We start from the raw sequence: 24,098 nt of genomic DNA on the forward strand, positions 1-24,098 counted from the left end.
TGGGATATTGTTTTCTATCCTTAATCTATGAACTTCTTTTTAAATTAAATGATTTTCTTGTACACAGCATACCATTCAGTTTGTTTCTGCCAATCTGTGTCTTTTGATTGGGGAGATCAGACCATTCATATTGAGAATTATTACTAGAAGTATTAACTTATTTGTGTCATTGCATTATTTTTCTTTTCCTGATTCCTTTTTTTCCCCTTTTGTTTAACTGTTCACCTTGCCTGTGTATTCACTGTATCAGACTTTTGGCATTGTTGGCTTTATTGCCTCCTTCCTAGATATCCTGGAGAATTTTTTATAGTGCTGATTTGTTGGTCATGAATTTATTGAGATGCCTTTTGTCATGAAAACACCTTATTTCTCTATCAACTTGGAAAGATAGTTGTGCAGGATGTATCAGTCTGGTTTCAAGTTTTTCTTTTAGGACTTGAAACAATACAAAGTTTCCTGATCTTTAAGTTTCATAGTAAGAAGTACACTGTAATTCTTACTGATTTACCTACATAAATGATTCATTGCTTTTTTCCAACTACTTTTAAGATTCTTCCCTTGTTTTGTACTTCGGGGATTTTGAATATGATGTACAGAAGTTCTTTTCTGATTGTGGCTATTTGGGGTTCTATATTTGTATGTTAAGTTCTTTCCTCATATTTGGAAAGTTTTCCAGTATTATTTCTGTAGATAAGTTTTTATGACATTTTGATGTCTTGTGACTTTTAAAAATTCCTACTAATCTTAGTCTTTTTCATGTCATGTAGTGGCTGTTGGATCCATTTTTCATGTTTTCTTATTATTTTTAAGTTTTCTTTGAATAATTTTTCACCAGCATTAGTCTTTTCTTCTAGTTCTGACATTCTGTCCTCACATTGGTCAGTTTTGTGGCCCATATTTTCTTTAGTATTTGTAATCTCCTGGATTTCTATTTGTTATCTTTTTTTTTTGATTCATAGTTCTTTGCTAAATTGGCCATTTATACTTTGTATTGTTTTGTTTAGCTTAGCTGACTTTTTATTACCCACTTCTATAACCTTGCTTATCATTTTGTTTATTAACTCCATTATCTGTTTAATTATATCTCTTTGAGCACGCTAAGCAACTTACTGATCTTTTAAAAAAAATCTCTTGTTTCATTACTTCAAAGAATTCAGCTGTGTGGCTTTTTATTTCCTCCCCCTTGATACCTCAGGAATCAGTTTTGGAGGAGTTGGGAGTTTTTGGAGACATTTGGTTGCTTGTCTTATGTTTCTGTTTTCATTATTGTTGTTGTTTTTATCTGAAGTTTGGGGACACTTAATGGAAAGACTTCATTGCTAATAATAGACTTAATTGCTAATAATACTATCTCTTTAATTAGTGTCTGCTTTGCACTGATGCATTACTGACATGCTTCCCATTGTCTTAAGATCCAATCACCTCTGTTAATCTGTGAGGGGAGGTTGCATTGTAATTGGCCCACTACCAAGTTCTCTGGGAATGGACCACAGTATTGTTAATGACACAAAGGAAATCCTGAGAGTGGTATGCAGAGAAAACCAATTAATAGGAAAAACCATGGCACCATGCCAATAACAACAAAATCAGCAACATTAATAATGTCAGTTATGAACTGGATATTGACATATCAAAAGAACTAATAATGTACCACCCTTAGCCATAGAAAAGTGATCTGTAATGATAATATCAATACTAAGAGAAACTAAATATTGACATATATTAAATATCTACTAAATGCAACAACTATACCTGCACTAACAGTAGAAAGGAACTCAAGAGTAATCACATAGAATTAATTACCTAAAGATAAATAAGGCTTAATGTTTATACTGGTAAAGACGGAAAAAATGGGGAATAACAGAATGAAAAAAGTAAAATTTGAAAATATTAAGGAATAGAAAATGAGAAGGAGGAGAGAATGGTGAGATAAAGGGTCCTATTATGGACTAAAAGGAAATTATTAGAATTAGATAAAAGTAATAGAACAAAACAAACTAGATAAAGAAAAAAAGAAACAGAGAGCAAAATAAAAAAATAGAAAAAAGGAAAAATTAGAAAAAGAAAATTAGATAAAAGGAAAAAATTTCACCCCCCCCCAAAGAAAATTGGAAAAAATTGTTGCAAGAAATATTTGTCTGTATTTTTGAATGAGTGGATTCTTTCCAGGTTCTGCCATCTTGGAATCTAGCAAGTCATGGTTTTCTCTGCCTACTTTTATTGGCTGTCAGTTTGTGAGGTGATGCTCCCTGCTTCAGAGACCCCTGTGTACATATACTCTGCCTGTGACAGTTGTCCAAGCCTTGGAGTATCCTTGATTACACTGATGTAGATGGAAAAAACAACCAAATCTTTGGTCTCTGTGCTGGATGTATGTACTGAGGCAGGAGTTCAAGAAGTGTGCTGGACTTACTGCCAACACTTTCATTTCCAGCCACCTCTGAAAGTCTCACACAGGGCCTGAGTTCTCACCACGGAGGGTAGGGTGGCCCCATGTCCTTTCTGGTCTGAAACTTTTGATGGGATCTGGATCTAGCCAGCACCCTCTCTGTGGCTATCTTTTGCAGCTGCCTTTTTCCAAGTCACTGTAGTAAGGTAACACTTGGAACCCTGAAGTGCAGTTGTTTTGTAGTTGTGGTGTGGCTCAGTCTTAAACAACTAATCCCTTCCCTATATGTCTCCTTATTACACCCTCTCAAATGTGGAAGGTACTGCCTTGGATTTCTTCCCCAACTCTAACCTGCCATTTGGTGTAAAATCCTATGGTATTTTCACAGTTTACAATAGGAATAGCTTTTATTGTAGCTAGTGTTGCTGGCTCAGTCAGTTGTTTCTCCCTGGAACTGCCAACGCTTCTTACCTTCACTCCATCTGCACATGTGTCATCCACAATTAGCTTAAGATTTTTACTCATTTAAATGAAAGTAGTTATGAAAAATTTTATAAAAATAATTACTGATGTTGGAATCCCTCTTCTCTTTTGTTAGACAAAAATTGGTGGTTTAAAGGTATAATCACTCTAATTTTTGAGTGTGTGTTGTAATATGTATTTTCATAAATTAAGTATTACTATATGGTCTTCAGGCTAATAAAGTGAATTAGCATATTTAAACAATATATGGCATATTTAAACAGTATATGATTTCTTCAGGTAAGACATATGGCAAAGTAGAATTTTTAAAAATAGGACACACTGAAATTACAAAGTCATTTTAATGACTGAATTTTTTTCAAATTCATAAATGTGGTCTTTTAAAGTAAAAGTCCTAGAGAATAAATGAATTCTGCAGGCTTTCACATGATTATTTTTTAAAAACTCACTAAGACAGCTTTATTAAATGGGGAAATATAGGAATTTTAAGAAATGAGAATCCCTCATAATGAAATTCTGCCTGTAGTAAAGGGTGTGCTCAGAGACTCAAAAAATGAATCTTGATTTTTGGAGTACCAGAGTTTGAACCTATGGCCTTAACTCTGGGCTGTATCGTCAGCTCTTTTTCTGAATTTTTTTAAAATTTTGAGATAGAGTCTCAATAATTCAGTAAGTTGCCCAGGCTGGGCTATAACTTGTGGTCTTCCTGCGTTAGCTTCCCAGACCATTGGGATTAGAGACAAGTGCCACTATGCCCAGAGAAACAGTGATTATTTTTAAAAAGGTCATACAAATTTTTGTCTGTGTTGTTCACACATGAATCTTAAACATTAATAGTGGTTGATACGCACTCAAATACTTATTTGCTAAATAAAGAGGTCTTTTAAAGAAAAAGCACAATCTAAAGAAAGGAAGTTTTGTGGTTTGTTTTCTGGCTATTAAAAAACTATTTGCATGTGTGTGTGTGAGTCCTAGTTGCTTATCAAGTAATTTGCCTAATTTCCAGAAGAAACTGAAGTTCTATGATAATCCATGTAGGATTATTGTGTCAAATTTTTAGATGTTCTACTGAATCATCTCTTTGTTTTTTTGTTGTTGTTGTTTTTGTTTTTTTGGTACCGGGTATCAAACTGTGTCCTTAAGCTTATGCAGCAGGTGGCAAAACCGCTGAGCTAAATCCCCGGCCCTTCTTTGTTTTCAGTTTATTTACTTTTTTATTACATTAGTTTATTAGTACATGTGCGTAGTACATAATGTTTACATTCCTTGTTGAAAGTTGGTACATGTGTGTAACATATTTTAATTCCTTTTTTATCCCCTCCCTCTTCCCTCCCTCCTCCATCTACCCATCTGGTAAATCTTTTGTTTGAATTAATTCAATGAACAAGGTGAAATAAGATAATATTTATGCCAGTTAAATTAAATGCAAGTTACAAGGAAGTCATCTGTTCCCAAAATTACCTGAGAATGATCTATTTTCCAGCTCCTCTCATCTACTAATACTTAACATTTCCCTTAACATTGCATGTTACTTTATGCTTTCATGGTTTTACACATGGTCCTCTTAGAATAATTTTATCTCTTTCAAATGGAAAAAAAGTCCTTTTACTCTTTAAAGCCAATTCAGTATTACCATTTCTTTGAAATATTACAGCTAAAAAGAGTAGCCTTTGTATTGCATTCAGGCTGTAATTGTAGTACAATATTGTATTTTATGGCTATCTCTTCCAATAAATGCTGGGCTCCTGAAAGGCAGGGAACTTTTCTTATTCATAAGACTTAGGGCCAGGCATGATAAATGTTTATTGAATGGATCAATGCACTAAATGCCATACTGCTATTAGGAAATGAAAAAATAAATAAAAATGAGACCTAACGTGTCACTTTCACTGTCCCCTATTATATGGAAAGATAAAAGCTACTTCGGAAGGAAGAGCAATCATGTATTTGTTTCCATGGTATCTTACTTGTGGAATCACTGTTCTCAACATCCAATATGAAGAAAAATGGAATAGGTTTCCTCTTAAAGTCATCACTACATTTAATGACTGTTCACCAGAGATTTATGCTCTGGGATCCAAGCCATTTAATCAAGTTTCAACTAGATTGGAGCAGGTTGTTTTTAAAGCTCTCTTACCTGTCTCCTAAAGACTTCTGTATACATACACCCTTTACCTGGGTCAGATCTTTGTCCCCCATGCTAGATAACACTATTATAAAATTTAAAAATACATTTTCCAAAGAAATTGCAGAGATGGGTAGATAATAAACATAGCCTAGGGAGGTAGTGACATCGTCAAGACTCAGCACATCCTTCTTATGAAAGACAAGAAAGTGGGCAGGCTGTAGAGTAATCACACAATGTGTATGTATTTCATTGTCTGACCAAGCATGTCCTCTCTTTGGAGTTATCAGTGCTTTTAATTTTGCTCACATAGTTTACCCGAATGCCCTCTGTTATAATTGCAGAATGGCTCTACTTGTTGCTCTGTTACTGATACAGGAAGAGAAAAATAAATATAACTCAGGACATGTGAGGCAGGACGGCTGAACCAATGGGAGAGGTCTTGCCCCATCATCACCTGCCAGTTTGTGCTCCCTTAAAATCCACCTCCCAACAACAACACTTATTCTCTTTTCTTCTCACCATAGCTCTGTGTGTGTGTGTGTGTGTGTGTGTGTGTGAACACACTTTAAACTCAGAATTTGTTTTATGTTCCAGAAACTTTCCAATGGGAACCAAAATTAGAACCCTAGTTTTCTGATGGACTCAGATTCTACACCTAACCTTATAATGCTGGTTTTGGAGAGAAATGAAGAAAGTCACTAACTTGAATAGGGAATCACATCCAATTCACTTACAGGAAAAGACAGACAAACTTAAGAGGAGGAATTTTTAAATGCTTGGATGCAGGCCAGAATGAAGTAACTATGAGATATTACAGATGCTAAAGTCCTAAGATTACTGTGTCCCTAGATAATTGTCCGAGGGTAAGAAATACTATAAAGCTTTACATGCTGAAAAAAAAAAAAACGTATTAAAAAAAAAACCCAGTAAAAAACCAGTTTATTATTGTAAACTTGACCAAACTCAGCAAATAATTGATTGCTACTCTTGTCAAAAATTTTCCTGTACATTCTAGTCATGTTTATATGGTTACAACTATCATGTTTTTATATTCTCAGAATATTGGATTGTCTGTAGCTCATTAAGGAGATTTCAATAATTCCTCATTTCTTCCCTTGCCTTCTTTGTTTGGCCAGTACAGGGATAAGGGCTTCAACTTGAAAGACATTTAAAAATTTTGGCTTAGAAATGGGGGATTTAAAGATCAGAGCCAAAGTTAGTATTTTTGTGCAAAAAAGAAGGAGGGAAGGAGCATGTGACTGGGCCCATCTGGAGGGAATTGCCTTTGATGATACAACAAAAAATAATGAAAGCACAACAAAGGATAGTAAATGACCCCAGTGAAAAGCAAAATCCCTGGGAAGACTGGTAAAGATGCTGGTAGAGAAATGGCATTTGTTCCAGGAAGAAATTTTTAAAAGGAAAACCCATTCTATTTAACCTTTAGAAAAGTCACTGCTTCCAAAGTTGTTCAGTCTCACTTATATAGTTTTCTTTCTTGACATGTTGGCATTGATAATATTTAGTAGAATTGACTATGAAGCCTTGAGATGAAATACCACTATTCAATATCTTTGCAATTTTATGATCAATAAAATGCCCTCACACCAAAACATACTAATCAATGTATAAGAAATGAATTTCAAACAAAATAATAACCAAGATACTGGCAGGGTAAGTATCTTTTACATGTTAAAAATTTCACAGACAGAAAATAAACATAGCAACACATAGACTAAAACCAGGAGACCAAAATATTTGAAGTCATGATCTAGAGTCTTGAAGGCTAATTAGATAAAATATTAAAGAAAATTTAAGAATACCAACGGTAACTATTACCCCATATTATTTGTGTATAGAATATTAACTGGCTTCTGGTTCCAGACATACAGATTTAGGGTAAATTTGAACAAATGCCAATTTCATTTTATACTGAATGATGACACATAGAATAGTTTACTGAAACAAAGTAAAAGAATTACTATATCATATAATCTTCTGAATTGGATTTCACTCTCAGTTTAGAATTCTTTCCTGAAGTTTATTTCATGTAACTTTCCGTTTTTTCCCTTCAGTGTTGGATGTTTATGAAGCCATACGAATTGTGCTAGACATTTCAGAGAAAAATATGAAGTGCAGAATAATAACACTATCACTCTCTAATCTTGTGCTTCCAGCATACCACAAGAGAAGTAGTTTGAGTCTGTGCTCTCTTTCTGTTTCATTTTAGGACAGTGCTGTTCACAAGAGGCTCTGCCTCATGAGTAGTGGTCATAGCTGCATGAGCTCTCAGATCCATACTGTGTTTGTCGTGGGCTCGCAGATGCCAGGTTGGAAAATGCCCCTTTAGAATGAAAGACTGGTCAACCAAAAATGGGCTCAGTCCAACTGAGGAAAATTTGGGAAGCCCACTAACTGTGTTATGATGTTAAGATTAATCTTGCATAGAGGGTTTTAAAAGTTGTAATTATTTGTGTTATTCCCACAAAGCACAAATCCCAGATATTGTATACACTCAATGTTTCTTAGTAAAGTTCAGTCTTATTTGCTAAACTTTATTTTAAATTTGTCTCTCTTGAGACATAGAGTTATAACTACTCTTGAACAAATAAAATGATGACTATTTCTGCTATGGATAAAGTGGCTTATTTTAACCCCCAAAGAGTGCAGTGGAAAAACAATAGGATTTAACATTAATTTGATACAGAAATGACCCCCTACACACACACACACACACACACACACACCCTGCAATGACATAATCTAAGCAAATGATGATGACAGGATTTAAACCAACTGTATTGAGCCGTGAGTCATTCAGTTTGTAAGCAGGATAGTGCAGGGATTCTTTGTGTGTCTGTGGGAGAATCAAGGAGTGCCAGGACCCCAGTGGCAGGTCATCATGTGTATGAAGAGATGAGACAGTGCACTAAGCTGCCAAGAATGATGAGAGGAGAGCTCAAGGGGTTAGAGCCCTGGCAGGAAGGCTTGTGTTCTTTCTAGGCATGATGCCCTGTGCCTTATTGTGCACAAAACTGAAAAGAGAATTGTATAATGGGCAGCTTCATGTTACCTTAAAGCACCTCCTCCTGCTTCTCACGAAGGCCAGGATGCAGCGGGGAGTCTGACTGCAGTCAGCAGAAGGACTACCATCCTCACAATGAGAGCAATTAGACACAGAAAGCAACTGGGCTGAGCAACAAGGCAGAAACAAGTTCATTAGGTCATAGGCGTCATTTATGTTGGACATTAACATTCTAGGGATGACATGTAAAAATATAAATGAAACCAGGTAAAGACAGATATAACATGTACAGTTCAAACTAAAAACAGAAAAAGAATTTGAGTATCATATTTAATTGAACACATTGAATCAAGAATTTGAAAATCTAGTTCATCTTTCTGGAATTATGCCATTTGGTCCTTCACATACTCTTAATTAATTTCAACTCTGACACAACAGTAAACAAGAAATATTACTAACTTTCTTGCACAAAACATACAGCATGATATCTGCAACTTTCTGTGGAATATTTCAAAATCAGAACTAAAGTAATTTTCAAGGCTACCATGAATACATTCCAGATATAAGTTGCTTTCATGAAATGGACAATTCAGTATTGCCTGCTTTAGTATCCAGAAATCTTCCAATTATGATTGATTTTAAGTATTAAAATCTGATTTAGAATCACATTCGGTTTTGTTCTCTGGGTTTTGAAATGGCCTGGGTTGAGAAGCAGTAAAATCTGACCTGAGTTTGCTTGGCAGCAGATACCAGCAATCTGATTAAATCAGGTTCTAGAAAATTGTGGTCATCTAGCTGAAAAAGGGTAGGACTTTAAAACTGAATGTCAAGAGAATGAAAGCGTGAAGCCAAAAGAAAACTGATGAAAAGAACGCGTTAGAATTGAAATGGGGGGGTACATGTTCCGAAAACCTTTTTAATCATTTGACATGAATTATTTTTGGATTTGTCCTTTAAATATTATAAATATTGTTGTATCTTTTCTGAATGTGTTTTACACTTATTCACATCATGAAAAATTGTTTGGGGGCCTTCTTTTTCTTGCCCAGAGCGAATTTCTTTTTTTTTTTTTTTTTTTTTTTGGTACTGGGGATCAAACTCGGGTCCTTCCGCTTCCGCAGCAGGCGGCGTCCCAGAGCAAATTTTGAGGAGAGTTTTGATCTGCCCTTAAAAGATGTTAATTGACAATGTAAAAATTACACCCAAGTCTTTGTACCAACTTTTCCAAATCAACTTTTCCATATTAGCCTTAAGTTTAGCTGTTTCTCCTGACATCTCAGTTTAGTCTTTGCATGTTACTCATTAGTTCCCATTCTTCCTTTCCCTCATTATTAATGAGCTATGCCTATGGGAAAAAAAATTGTCTCTGCTGACTCTCAAGAAATAATAGCTAAGAGTAGGTGATGCTAGAAATAAATAACATGTGTCTGTGTGTGTGCATATGCATCCATCCATCCATCCATCCACGCATCCATCGATACCTATTTATATATGGAAACCAAGCTCTGACACCTGTGGGTTGCAGAAGACTGTGACTGTTCTCAGTGGGTTATGTGCACTCCAAAAGCAAGCATGAAGTCAAGTAAAATACCCTGTGCCTGTTCTTTTTCTGTGTAAAGAAAGATCCGTGCATTCCCCTGAAATGGTGAGAAATGGAAGGAGAAATAAGAGGGAAAGGACCTCCAGTGAGTATTTGGTGCCATTTCTTGATAGCACAGAGTGGTGTAAGCTGGAGACTTCTGTGATGCAGGGCACTGTGCAGTGTGGTGGTCTCAGGATAACTTCTTTGCCCCAGGTCTCCTTCTAGTCTCAAGCCACCAGCTCATTCATCAGTCTTCTCTCCTGCCCAAATCTCAAAACACTTTTCTACTCCATGAGAAACAAAGATATTCATACTTTTCTTACTTATTTTTTCTTCATTTTTCTCTCAAAATATCTTACTCCAAAGAAAATAGGAACAACGATGATACTAATGCAATTACGACTTATATTTTAGAAATATATCTTTAAATTTTTCATAAACCTAATGTTCATGCAAAAGTGCACATTGGTCAAACACTAATGCTGTGTATATGCCAGTGTTAAAAGCTTTAAACATTTAATCTCCAATCCTGACCAAACCCTGCCAGTTGTCATGTTTCAGAGAAGGAAAAATGAGGCTTCTAGCGGTTAAAAACATGTCAAATTAAAAACGAGCTGTGTTTTTCCATTACACACTATTGAGCTCAAAATAAAGCCAATGTTGATGAGTCAAGTTTGAAATTGGTGAGAGTTTAGTTCATTTGTAACTTACCATGGAGCTTAAGGGATTGGGAATACCTGCAAAAAGCAGGCCTGTCTACCAGCCAGTTCTCATGCAGGACATCACTAATTGGTCATGACATTTTCTCCAGCGAAGCCCACGTGCAGTTTTGGAATTGTCAGTCTTTGATAAATGAGGAGAAATTCTGGCATCTCAAGTCTATGGATAGAATTTTATATCCTTTTTAATATGTTCTCCTGACACTTCTAATTACCATCCTCTTTTCAGTAATACTCATGCAAATGTGTATCTATGTAAGTATGCATATTTGTGGTTTCTTTTAATAAATGACTGTGTCTGTGAAGAATGCCTAAGACTAACATCTAGACTACTGTCCAGTACTAGGATTCACTTATTTTTGCCACTTACATTTTCTTCTATTTTTATCACTTAGTTTTACTTTACTATACCTCAGTATCTCCATGTTTAATCCTCGGGACAAGGGTATGAATGAAAAATGCAGTTATTATCCTTTCTAAAGAGTATGGTCCCTAGATAATATTTTAGCATTTATTGCTAATTAATTCACTATTCATGGTCATTGGGTCTCAGTGGTATTGCCCAAGGCTTTAAGGGACAAACAGCTCTTTTGTTATATTAAAGCTTAATGAGCTTGGCTCTCATGATTTTATATGGATAATAAATTGAAAGGCTAAACCAAATCAAAAGTCTATTTTTAGTTCTTACCCTAGCTTTTCAGCAGTTAAAATGTCTAGGTGATATATGATAGAGTGAATGTTGTTATTGGCTTTTCAAAGAGAAATCATATATATATGTGTAGCAGTTGGCCTAGCAGGGGCTTAGCCATACTCCCTGTCCCATGTAGGGTGGCAGCATGGACACTAGTTTCAGACAAATCTGGGGTCCAGCTCTGCATTAACCTTCCACTTACTGCTGCACGTTCTCAGTTGCAAGTTTCCTAACTACTCTGAACTTTGGTTTCCTTATTTGTTAAAGAGATTAATAATAGATTACTTCAAGGTTGTTATTAGCATTATATAGACTGTGTCTATAACACTACTGTAATTACTGATTTTTTGTTAATGTTATTTCATATAGTACATGAAAGCCACAAAATTGTCAATTATTGTGTAATAAGCATCTTCTATCTAAGACATTGTACTAGGTATCTTTAATAAACAGAAAATCAGATCTAGAATTTCCGTGAAGGAAATCATACTTATGTATAATATATGTAGCTAAATATATACATACAAGCAAACCCAATTGGAAATTGCATTCAGCTCTTTCCCGAACTACAAACATCAGGAGCTATGGATGAGCTTGACCTCTTTCTCCTCACCTTTCCAGAAGTTCTGATTAAGAGTCAACTGTTCCAGCCTTGTGGACAGAATAAAGAAATGTGTGTCTCAATATCACTTTCCCCCTCCTGCCACATTTCTTCTGAGGTGGGCAGGTATGTGGATGGTCACTAGACATATGTAATTTTTACTGCATGCTCTGATTTTGGTTAATTTCATGAAAGGTATTCCGGCAAAGCTGATTCATAAAGGGTGATTGAAGAATATGGTGAATGGTTAATTTGTTTTTAAATTATTACTGTAAAGACATCGCCATTAATCCTTCTCACTGCAAATGTACCTATCCCACTTCCTGAAGGAGTTCTGGCATACCTCTTTCATGTCTTTATAAGATGTGATAAAAAATATGGTGAATGCTGCTGTTGAGTGCCGTCCAGCAGAAAGGCAGCCCGGTAAAATATGAGAGATTGTGTTCATCTGCCTTACCTACCTGATCTGGAACTCTGGCTTGACTTCCCCAAAGAGGAAATGAACAGAAAAGGTAGATGTTTTGAAACCGATTCAGGTCATAGAGGCAGCCATGAAAGCACAACCAAAGAGCGAAAAGAAGACTTCTAGAGCTGCTTCACAAAGTGGCAAGAACATGGGATAGGTTTATTTAAAATAAGGAGGAATATTTTGAGGAGGATAATGGCAATTTGTCTTTTACATTTTTTTAAATTTAAGTGCATATTGTATTTTTATTAGAAAAATTGTATTTCTTGTAGTGTTTGCCTGAATTGCTCTCTTTTCTGTAATCTCCAAATCTAAGTGATTGGTTCAGAGACATTTCTTCACTTGAAATTGCCCTGTTTCTGAGTTCTTTAACTCTGAAATTCTAATCTCTAAGTAAGTTCTTTTGTCATTTTATTTCTCAAATTGCTAATATTGTCTTTTGTGTCATTGTAACCCTGAATTCTCTTTATATCTACCTTGGCTTTCTCTCTCTTTCTTCATTCCTTTCCTCCTTTCATTTTTTTTTTTTTTTTTTGAAACGGGATCTTTCTGCATAGCCCAGGCTGACCTTGAGCTCTAGATCCTCCAGCCTCAGCCTCCTAAAGTGCTGGGATTACAACTGTGTGCACTGCAATACCCAGATCACAAGAACTATTGTGCCCCACATTCATGTGATGTCCCAAATCCTTTAATGCATCATTATAGTCCTATGTTTTAGGTGACATCATCCTCACTCTTACCATCCATAAACTTAAAGACTAAGAAGATCTGAAAAAAAAATCTAAACATTGCCACTCGACATCAACTCTAACAAAATTGACATGAGAGTTGTCTCATGACATTTAATTTTTATTCTATTGTCTATAGATAAGTGCATGAGCATTACTTTGGGCTTATTCACTGTTGCTGAGCCCAGGCTTAGGTCCCTGTTTGGGCACCAACTGTAGCTGACCCACCCAGCTGGCCTTCACCTCGGGTCTCTTCTGCCCCAGTCACCGCCTGTGGGGAGCCAGCCCACTCCTCTGAGCTTTCCCCACCCAGGCACCACATGAGGGGGACCTACACCCACCATGTTGTTCTTCCTGACCCAGGGGCAAATGAAGACAAATGACAAAGAGACATGGAGTCAATTTAACATGAGGGCATCGAGGGGACTCTTGCCTCTAGTAGGGAGAGGAGCCCTGAGCATCTGGCTCACTTTACCTTTGTTTACCCAAACAGGAGTACAAGCAATCAGAGTAACACAAGATTCACCTAATATCTACTATCAATTAGTAATGAATAGTAATGGATCCACTAATCCAATATCCATTACTACAAGCTCAGGTAAACAACTGAATCTCAGCTGTCTTAATTTTTCCCTAGAACTTCTGATATGCAGTCACCCTGAGTGCAGCTTCTCTCCTTTGTGCTCACAGAGGAGGCCTATTAGGCTTCGGTTCTCCTCTGCTCTCCCAAAGTTCACATATTTTATTTAGTATGAACTAAATACTACAGTCTTGCTAGGGTACTATACCTAAGCTATGATGTGTGGTATACTATTGCATCTCTCCAAAATTTGTACAATTCTAAATTTAAAAAATACACTGGACCACAAAAGCTTGAATTCAGGTACTGTGAATGAGGATTATCTTTATCTTTATTTTCCTTTGAGGAGTGTGAAACCAAAATAAATGCAGTGATTTGCCATTGTTACACAACAAATAAATGTGTAACTGAGATTCAACCAGAGTCACTCTTTACTCAGCCGGCTTCCTACCTCTGAGCGTGTGGATTTTTCTGACACATTTTCTCAACCCTACTCAACCCTACTCTAGACATTTTACCACTATATGATCAATAATTATCTTATTTCTAGTCTTTTTGGTGGTGTGGGGGATCATGAACTTGTATTTATCAGTGGCATTATCCATTTCTGATACCCAGTTTCAATACACAACCCTTAAGTGTGCTGTCATTCCAAGGCCATACCTTCTCTCAGGCTTCACTCCCTAAATTTTCTACCTACTTCATAATTCCTACTCTAACCCAAGATTTCTTATCTCATTACATGCATCTGTTTTCTCCATTTACTCATTCTATCTAATGCCTCCAGCTTGATCTTTCCAAAATAGATTTTATCAAATTATTCCCTCCCTTCCATTGTCATGGTTTTTCATTAGCCTAGGTGTTGAGTCTCCAATCCTTAGCATGAGATTAAAGACACTTCCCCATTGTGCGGCCCTGGCCCGTGTCTTTGTTACTTCCATCATCGCTGAGACCCAGTACCTGACACTCACAATTTAAAAGAGGAGAGGTTTACTTTGGCTCACATTTCAGTTCTTTGGCAGCTGGCTCCAGGGAGAAGAGCATGGTTCAAGGGTGCAGATGGAGGCAAGCTGCTCACTGTGCCATCCCGGAAGTAGAGAGCTCAAGGGAAGAGACAGGGAGGGAGATAAAGCCTTTTAGGCCCCACCCTCAGTCTTCCGGCCAGATCCTATCTCCAAATAGCAAGTCCACTGTTAGCACGCATAATCCAATGACCTTCCCAAAGCCACACTTTTAAGCACTTGAGACTTTAGTTGGCCCTGTAGATAGAAACCTTAACAGCCTACCTACCTACTCTGACTTCTTAGAATTTTCAACTCACTTTTTATATTCTTATATCAGACCCTTCAAGGATTCTAAACTATTCAGATATTCCCATACCTAGTGTCTTCGATCATGTGGTTTCCTTTGCTCGGAATGCCTTCGTTTGCTTTGGGCTCTGGGTCTTACATATCCAATTCAGTTTTCAAAGCTCGTTTCTTCTAGTGCTGCACACTTTATTACTCCTTTCTAAATTCACACAGGTGTTATTTCCCTGTAACCCTATCAAAATACTATCCCTTTCCTCTATAATAGAGTGGAATTTGGTTACACTCAACTATACTATTTATTTATTTATTTATTTATTGCAGGCCACTGTTTGTTCATTGTTGGTTTTGGGGATCTTTCTGAAACAAATCACATCCGCTGGTGTCTTGTTGGTGCTTGAGATGCTTTTTTAAATTATATGGAAAAATGTTCAAGTGCTTCTCAGTTTTGTTTTGGTTGAGTTCTACTGTACTTGAATATTATTGTAGTTATTTTCCCTTGCATTGTTCTTCTTTGAATGGATTTAATTTTTGTGTGTGTGTGTTTGATAATAAAGTTATTTAAAAAATTTTTAAATATCAACTATACTATTGATATGATTTTATTACCATTTATTTATGAGGCCCTGACTTCATGTCTTATTTTCCCCTTGAAAGAATATTCAGTAATGACACATAATAATACTTAACATTAATGGACTTAAATGAAAATTTAACCTTCATTTGAATCATGTCTGTGAAAGTTTTATTATTTGTCCTTCCCTTCAGTTAAGGAGTACTAAAATGTAATAAGAAAGTTAAATATGCCCTTTTAAGTTTAGATGAAGCAATATTCATTTGAAATTTTATTATTATAACATCCTTTTAGCAAGTAGAAGGGTACCTGGTATCAACTTGATGCTCACTATTATATGTGTTGAGTAAGAGGAAAATGAATACATTAATCATGTTAGAGTTCTAATGTTTAGCTAATAATTACAGTGGTACCTCAGTTCAGCAACTTAATTTGTTCTTCAATTTTGGAAAAGATAGCCACTTTGTCTTTATGCAGGAAAGATGACTGAGGTCTTGTTTGTCACCCAATGCATAGTTTAAAAACAAAAACAAAATTTTTCCAAATGCTTCTATTTGTGAACCAACTTGTTTACAAACAAAAGCATTCATGAACCAAGTTACCACTGTATTTATCCTATTTAATCCTGTGGGGTATGAATTCATGTCTAGATTTCTGTTTTTTACGTTGGTTTAGTATCCTATTACTCCATATTTTTGCCATATTTTAAGCTTGCGCTACTTTTTAAAAATCTATATTTCTATATTATTATTACAAATATATATCAAAAGTAAAATTTTGAATATTTTGATTTGTCTTGTTAAGGAAATGATGCCTTATTTTGGTGAATCAAAAGATTTGCTCAGGGCCGGGGATTTAGCTCAGTGGTTTCGCTGCCTGCTGCACAAGTGCAAGGACCCGAGTTCAATCCCCAGTACCAAAAAAAAAAGATTTGCTCAAGCATGAAAATCCTTTCTAACACATAAATAGTATATACCAGTGATGGCAAACCCATGGCACTTGTGTTATTTGTTTTGCTTTTAAGATAAAAGATGTTAATGTATGAGTTGTTTTTTCCAAGCTGAAATCTCAGTGTTCAAGTTTAATGCATTGTTGGTATTTTGCAATAATCACGTGGGTTTTGGGTTGCAGTTTGGGTGCTCATCTCTAAAAGTTTTGGCATACTTTTCCTCGCAGGAAAGCATGTATACATTTTATCTCTATCTGCTGCTAATATTGGTTTTCAGAAGATTTCATATTGAGAATTTTACTTTTAATACTTGCTGAAAGATGTTTATTTGTGCTTTATAAACAGCATATATAGTTGTTCCTTTGAGAAGAGAAATTTGTACAAGAATCTTAGCTTGAAGTTTGCTGTTCGTTTTTTTACATTTGCTATTTCATGTGCATGCATTTGTTTTATTTTTCTCTTTCATTTTTCCTCATCCTTTAAGGAAGACAAGTGAGCTGAGTTATGTCCAATAATTTTGTCATGAAATGCTGTCCTCCTGTTTGCATTGAATGGTTATCGGCCTTCATGAATGACAGTGTGCCAGGCACAGACACAATCATTCATAACTGACATGTTGCTTTTGACCTTGCTGCCTTTTCTTATTATTCTTCCTGTCAGATGCTTCCTACGAACTGTTCATTTTTATTTTTTGCCTTTGTTCTTGTATGTTCAAAGATACTTTTTCTTTCTCCTTTAGGAACCAAATGTAGTGTGAAAGGCAGTGGAAATCAGCCATCGAGCACTAAGTAGGAAATCATCTTGAATATCACAGATTGGGATTTTAATTGGGTTAGTGAGCCTTTTCTGTGTGGAGTACAATAAAGACCTTGTAGGAGTCCTTCTGAATGTACCTTTATCAAAACAGTCTGCTCCATGGCTTGTCCTAGTCTACACATAATTTTTACTCCTTTATATATTATCTAAGATTTGGGTCAACTAAAATATATTCTAGGAAACTTATCTATGTGCATGTACTAACTCACTGTTTAGGAACAATGCCCTTTAGTCCGTTTTTAAATGTTTACTTAACATTGAAACCATTTAAAGATGCAAATTATACCTATTAAAATTAGTTTTTCCCTATACCAAAGATAGAATCACAAATTAAAATTTGTTTAGGGAATTTTTAAAACAACTTTCAGCGAGTATTAACAATCCTATGTAACACCTTAATTCACTGAGTTGAAATTAAATACGCATGTACTCATTAAACAAATAATTATTTAGTGCCTACACTAGGCTGAGCTCTATTTTAGGCATAGGAGATCCTGAGGTGAATAAAATAGAGAATGTTCCTGTTCTCCTAGACCTTGAATTGTGGTGGGGAAGACAATTAACATGATTTTAGAAAGTGGGAAGTGAAATGTGCCCTAAAAATTAAAATGTACCACTGTAATAAGAGTGAGAATGGAATCCACTTTCAAGGTTCTAAAGAGGTGACATTCTCAAAGGTGACATTTAAAGAAAAAAAGCCAATTCCTAAATAGTATTTTCCTATAATTTCGGTAAATGCATTCTTCCTATGTCTTCTCTTTGTCCCTTAAAATTCTGTTAAAGTCCCCATCAACAGTTTGAAATGGAAATCAAAATATATTGCATATTTTATAATATGTACACCTACAAATGACTTTAAATTCCATACATACTCAGCTATACAGTGTAATAATTACTCCTTACAGTTATTTATTGAGCACATCCTGTGTGGAAGGCACTGTGGTTGGTGCTGTTTATCAGATTTTCTCCATGGCTGCAATCTGTTCAATGAGAGAGACAGATGTTTTTCAAGGCATTGCAGCAAAGAAGACTGTATAACCAGAGCCGTGATGAGTGCTAAGAGAGGAGTGCCTTGTGCTCCTGGAGAGCGTGAGGGAGATATAGTATTCCTTTGCTGAAGAGGTCACTGAAGCACCCCCCTCCCCCAGGAAAGGGTGATTCCTGCAACATGAGCAGGAATTAACTAGGTTGGAATGGGGTAAGACAGAGAGAGCATTTCATATCAATGTCCAGAGATGGAGGTTGAGCAATTCAGTGAGTAAAGAAGGTGAGTGTAACTGGAGTAGGAAACATAAAGAGAATTCTAGAGGAAATGAGATTGGGCAGGAGCCTCTAAGTCCTTTCTACCTGAAATTTTCTTGTCGGCTAATCAAGCAGATGTCAGTTTATGGACATTGATTTCATACGATCACTTGATAAGCCAATTTTGTTCAAGTTGTACTGCTAATTGCACATAAACACAGCTTCTTCAGGTATAATGTAGACTACCTCTTCAAGAAATGTGTCTTGCAGCTATTCCACAGCAACTACACATTCCTGCTCAAAGACTCTCTTCATAGCAATTGAGTGGGTGATAGAATAGGCATGGATCAGGGATACTGTGGCTTCCTTCATGTGTAGACCTAAGAAATATGACAATTGACTTTGAGTCTCGTGAAAAAGAAATTCTTTAACCCTGCTAACCATATTTGAAGACCTAAATAAGGACAGCTATCAGATGTTGGGTTATTGACATCCATTTATAAACATGGAAAGATATTATCCTATGAACATGTCCAACTTCATTGGCCTTTAGACTTGGAGTTAAGATGCCTGCTTCACTGAAGAGCCACATTTTGGTTACCTAAATCTTTAAAGAAAATAGCCACAAAATAAATGTTTTGGATTTAAGGGAACACTACTCACAAAAAAGTGACAATTTTTCTCTAGAGTTATTTCACAACACGTAAAATATTTCATAAACTATCCACAGCCATACACATCTATCCAATGAATGTATTGGTTTAAGCCTCAAAATTATTCTTTCAGAGCAGAAACCTTACTGTGAACACAAAAATCACTGAGTGTATATTTTTCCCAAGTATAATAGCTGTTTGCAAGATATTTCTGTGGAAAAGATCTTATGAAAATTTTAAAGAACTGCTCTTCTTTCTGTTTCATTTTTGAAAACTCAAAATTGCATTAACTTATACATAAACTTTAAACATTTCAATATGCTTGCAGTGTAAGGAATTTACATTTTTTTTATACAGGTACCCAATTTTTTCATATAGTTGATCTTTCAGATAATTTGGAGGATTGTGTATAAATTGGTCTGCTAGATATAGATGGTATTCTAATTTCGAGTCACTCATTTCTCATTCTTAAAAGATAGTTTGCTATAATTTGGGGGGTTTTAATGCCAGGAAAATGATCTGTGTGTCTTGAAATACTCTCTGTTTTCATGCGGTGAGGGATGTAGCTCTGTGGTACAGCACGTGTTTAGCATGTATGAGGCCATGGGTTCGACCCCTAACACCACAAAAGTGCTATAAATGTTACCAAATAGAGTGTGATTTGTTGTAGACAGAGTCACTTTGCAGAAGGAAATGATAAGCATTTGAAAAGGATAAGACCACAATCCAGTGACAAATTCTGTTTTCCTTCATTTGAGTCTTTTGGGAGTTGTCCTGGGAACCTGGTGTAGCCTGATGTGGATGGAAATCTCGGCTCTGTGCTCAGCCTTTGCTGCTAGAGGTGGAAGTCAGATAGGTTTTTGAGTAACATTTGGCTGTCATAGAGCAATTACTGTTAGGAATTTTCTTTCTTGCTAGACTCATCCTTTCCCTGTTCTTTGGCTAGAGAGAGGAGTTTGGAGTACCAAGGTTGCTCATTTTTCATATGTAGTATGAGAGACAAGATGAGAAAAAAAAGATCAGGCCCCTTGTCACCTTGTGTTTCCTTGAGACCTGAGGTCCCTAGTCAGTCTGTTCTTCTCTCCACCTCTCAGCATCTTCTTGTATTTTTATATAATTATATTTTATATAATGTCCAGGGATTTCAGTTGCTCCTGATAGGAAGAACATAAAGAAGAAACCACTAAAATCTTTCCTAAAAAAGAAAATAGAGTGGCTTAACAAGTAATGACATTGATGGATGGCTGGAGCAGAGATTGATTTAGGAACCCTAGAAACAGATTCAAAACAGGACGAAGATATCAGTGGAGGAAGAGAGGTGGTATTCAAATGGTTTGAAGGAAATTGGTTAATTATATCAGGTTAATTATAAATGTATATATCCACTTCAAAAATATCTCACTGCAGTTTCAAGTGGATCTGCCAATCAACATGTTTCAGCAATTTGAAGTGACTCTATCTTTTTAGTATTTCTTATTGTCTTTCTTTCTGTGACTCAGTAGAAGAGTATCAAGGCAAACAAAATGCAAAAGCAAATATGTGACATATAAGATAAAGGCTCAATATGACTAATGTTTGGGAAATCAATTAAATTTATGGAAAACATTAAATTATAAGAGAAAATATTTGTTCAGTTTCTAGGCTTTTGGTTTGCTTTTTGGTGGTGCTAGGGATTGAACCCAGGACCTGGCACATGCTAGGCAGACACTCTACCACTGAGCTACAGCCCTAGCCCCATTTTCTATAATTTAACTATCTTTTATATTAGTGTCTATTTTTAGCTATTAGTGTGGTTAAATGCTTCCTATAAATTAATTGGCTTAAGGTCTTGGATTTAAAATCTACGTGAATATGAGAGATAAATCCTTGAGCAATGGTAAAGTCATAGTTTTCAAATGAGAGATGTTTTCTTAATTTAAAGAGTTGAAGTCAGAATATTAAGTAAATAATTAAAATCAGAATATATATGGAACAAAAATTTGAGAATTTATTCCATAGCCACTTGTTAAAATTCTCTTCATTAATAAGGTAAGAGAGAAAGAAAAGAGAGAATGATTTCATAGTAATTTATCTTTATGAATTCAACATTAGATTATTGCCACCACAGAATAGCTCTGCCTTTTCACCTTTTTAATCCCTAATTGCTAGCATTACAACTTGGTACTATATTAGCATTGAACGTTGGATGAATAAATTTATGAGTGGATGGGTAAGGGAAGAAAGAGTACATCTTCACTGATATTTGGATGAATACTTTTGATAGTTTTAGGGATAAGAATTAATGTTTTATTCCATGGAGAACAAGAGCAAATATGTTAGACTGACACTCTACAATGTCTCATCATGCTTGGCTTTCAAACTTATTCACTCTTATTTTTGTTTCTACCACATAAAATCCAGTGAATATTTTATTGAAGTCTTTTTCTTTTTTTTACTAGAAACCCAGTAGGAAGATTGAAGAAATGTTTCATACTTTATTGCTTAAAGGGATTACATGACCTTCTTTGATGTTATTTGCTGAAAATCCTTTGGGGAGTGGGCGTAGCTAATAATTGGATCTATAAGTTGCAAAGACAAGTGCATATGAAAAATGAGTAAAGTTTGTAAATTAAGACTGACTTTCATCAATATCCATATCTCTAATATTGTTAAGTGTCCGACAGATCCCCTCTACTTTAATCTTTAACTAATAATCCCTTTGATACCAAATTACTAAAACATCACTGATGCAAAGACTAATCTTGAAAAGGACTTCTCTTTACTCATCAGGAAGATAGAACAGTCTATTAATTAGGTGTGAATTTCCCATCCCCTTTACTGCAGAAATCATATGCATCTCTTAGTATAAAAATTTGTTATATTTGAAACATTTTTAAAGATCTACCTATAAACTGCTAGCTGTTTTTGCAAAATTAATTTTAGATTAATGATACATGCTTGTACTTGCTACCTGTAGTCACACAAAGAACCACTTGATCAGATATCTAATTTCTTTCTCACCAATAGGAGACATCAGCCATATATATTAACATTAATTCCCCCAAAACATGAAACTATGAATCTGCATCTCCTCTGTTCTATCTTCATACATTCCTCTTTGTTTCTTTAACTCATTTTTTAAAAAATATCTGAAAGGTATGCATTTCATAGCTGTATGTTATAAATATGTTCAAACATCTTGTTTAATTTTCTGCATACCATTCTGTTAAATACTCTCATCAATTCCACTCTTTTGTTCACAAGCTTTAAAGTCAAGGATCTTACTGTGAATTTATCCTGAAAATACAATGTACCAATACCAGGGAATATGGATAAACTAAAGATTTGTGGAATGATCATGAACACACATACGCACACATTTTCTTTGCTAAATATCCATCATCATGATTTGTTAAGTCATCTACTTCTCAGAAAGGTACATGTGTTTGGAAGGTGGTTGATTATATGGACACTATCCTCATCAGTGGATGAATCTAAGGAGCTAAATGTGCTGTTAGGAGGTGGAGCCTAGTTGGTGGTGGATCATGGAGCATATGACAGGGAAGAGTGCATTCGTATCCCCGGCTCCTTCCTTCTCCCTCTGCTTTTGGGCTTCTATGGTTTGGGCAGATATCCTCTGTGGTACCCTTCTGTCAGGCCTTCTCTGCCTTGGAACTAACAAACCATGGACTGAACCCACTGGAAACAGTGAACCATATAAGCCTCTCATCCTTAAATTGTAGGTATTGGATATTTTGTCCCAGTAATGAGAAAGATAACTAATTACTTTATCATATGCATGAGGAATAAGTGATGTTTCTCATATATATTGCTCTTTCATGTCTCTTTTATCTTCCCCTAGATTGGTGATTTAAATTCTGGAAAGGAAGTTGCAACCTCACTAAATAAGAATATGATTAGAAACTGAGGGAAGAACATTTAGTACTACAAACCTAGGACTTGTATAACTGGTTCAGATTCCATCCAACACGAAGAATTTTGTGTAGGTGTAATGACAGGTGGATTTAACTGCCAAGTACATTATAAGAATAAAAATAATATCTGTGAAAGTACCAAAACAAGTTAATTGCTAATCCTGCCAGTGTTGCTTTTGGAAAGCATGTTGGAGGATTAATATGCCGTTTTGGCAAGTTAAACTCTAACAAGGATGTTGTCAGATTTCCAAAGTTTTTCTGTCCCCCCCCACCCCAATATTCATTGGTCAGAAACTTCTGTTCTAAATCAATAACTAGGTTTATTCTTTATTATGTATTTGATTATGTCCCTAATGTCAAACTCTTTCATTTCAGACAGATAAAGGCCTCTCTGAAGTATGGCAAGAAAGTACACAAAATCCTAGTAACCAGTGGGAAAATGCTGTCATCCTGCTAGGAAAGTTAAGGAATTTTGAAGTCATATTTCAAGGTATCAGAACAAGAGATCTTGGAGGAGGAGCTGCAATTGATGACATTGAGTTTAGAAACTGCACGACTGGTAAGTTTCTGGAAAGCAGTCCGGTTTGCAAGTACATTTATAAAGTGGCCATTTTTACCTTGCTTGTGTATTTGTAAAACATCCTACAGTTATGTGCCTCATGTACACATGTACACACAAATAGTTTGAAAAGTAAAATTCCATAATTGTAAAATTACAAATCCATGTGAATGGAAAAGACCTGTCTTAGTCTATTTGGGCTGTAGTGGCAACGTATCATAAGCTGAATGAATAGTTTGTGCACAGCAGAAATGTATTTCACACAGTTCTGGAGGTGGTAACATTCAAGATCAAGGTGCTGGCAGGTTCAGTGTGTGAGGAGAATTTGTTTTCTGGTTAGTAGATAACGCCTTCCTGCTGCGTCTTCTGCTGGTGAAAGGGCAAATGAGCTCCCTTTGGCCTATTTAAGGACATTAATTCCACTACTGCAGGGTTTGTCCCTGAACGACTTCTGATGACATCGCCTTGCAGGTTAAAATGTCGGCCTGTGAGTCTGGGGGCTCCAATGTTCAGCCATAGCAGCGCCTTCTCCATTCTTCAGTTGCACAAGTAACCCCTCTTTCTTCATACCATTGCCTTCCTAACGTGTAGAAGTATTCCCCTTTGCATTTATTTTTAAAACACAATGTAAAATGTAAGCCTGAAATTTGTAAGTATTTCTCTAATTTAATGGGAAGTGAACCAGTAAAAAA

At 35.8% G+C, this 24,098-nt stretch overlaps 1 protein-coding gene across 9 annotated transcripts in view; it reads left to right on the plus strand.

Moving 5' to 3' along the window:
- Positions 1-24,098, plus strand: part of Malrd1 (MAM and LDL receptor class A domain containing 1) — a 725,534-nt gene that overhangs the window by 470,366 nt on the left and 231,070 nt on the right. For all 9 annotated transcript variants that reach the window (XR_015449658.1, XM_087207225.1, XM_087207223.1 and 6 more), the window contains one exon: positions 23,223-23,406. Coding sequence is in view for 8 of the 9 variants with exons in the window: in XM_087207225.1 (XP_087063351.1) it covers positions 23,223-23,406 (184 nt within the window). In the remaining variant the exon portion in view is untranslated. The remainder of the gene's footprint in view (positions 1-23,222; positions 23,407-24,098) is intronic.

Source organism: Heterocephalus glaber, unplaced genomic scaffold (genome assembly GCF_053883595.1).
Source record: "Heterocephalus glaber isolate CG9 unplaced genomic scaffold, H.glaber_assembly_v1.0 deba00000768, whole genome shotgun sequence".
In the NCBI taxonomy this organism is placed as follows: domain Eukaryota; kingdom Metazoa; phylum Chordata; class Mammalia; order Rodentia; family Bathyergidae; genus Heterocephalus; species Heterocephalus glaber.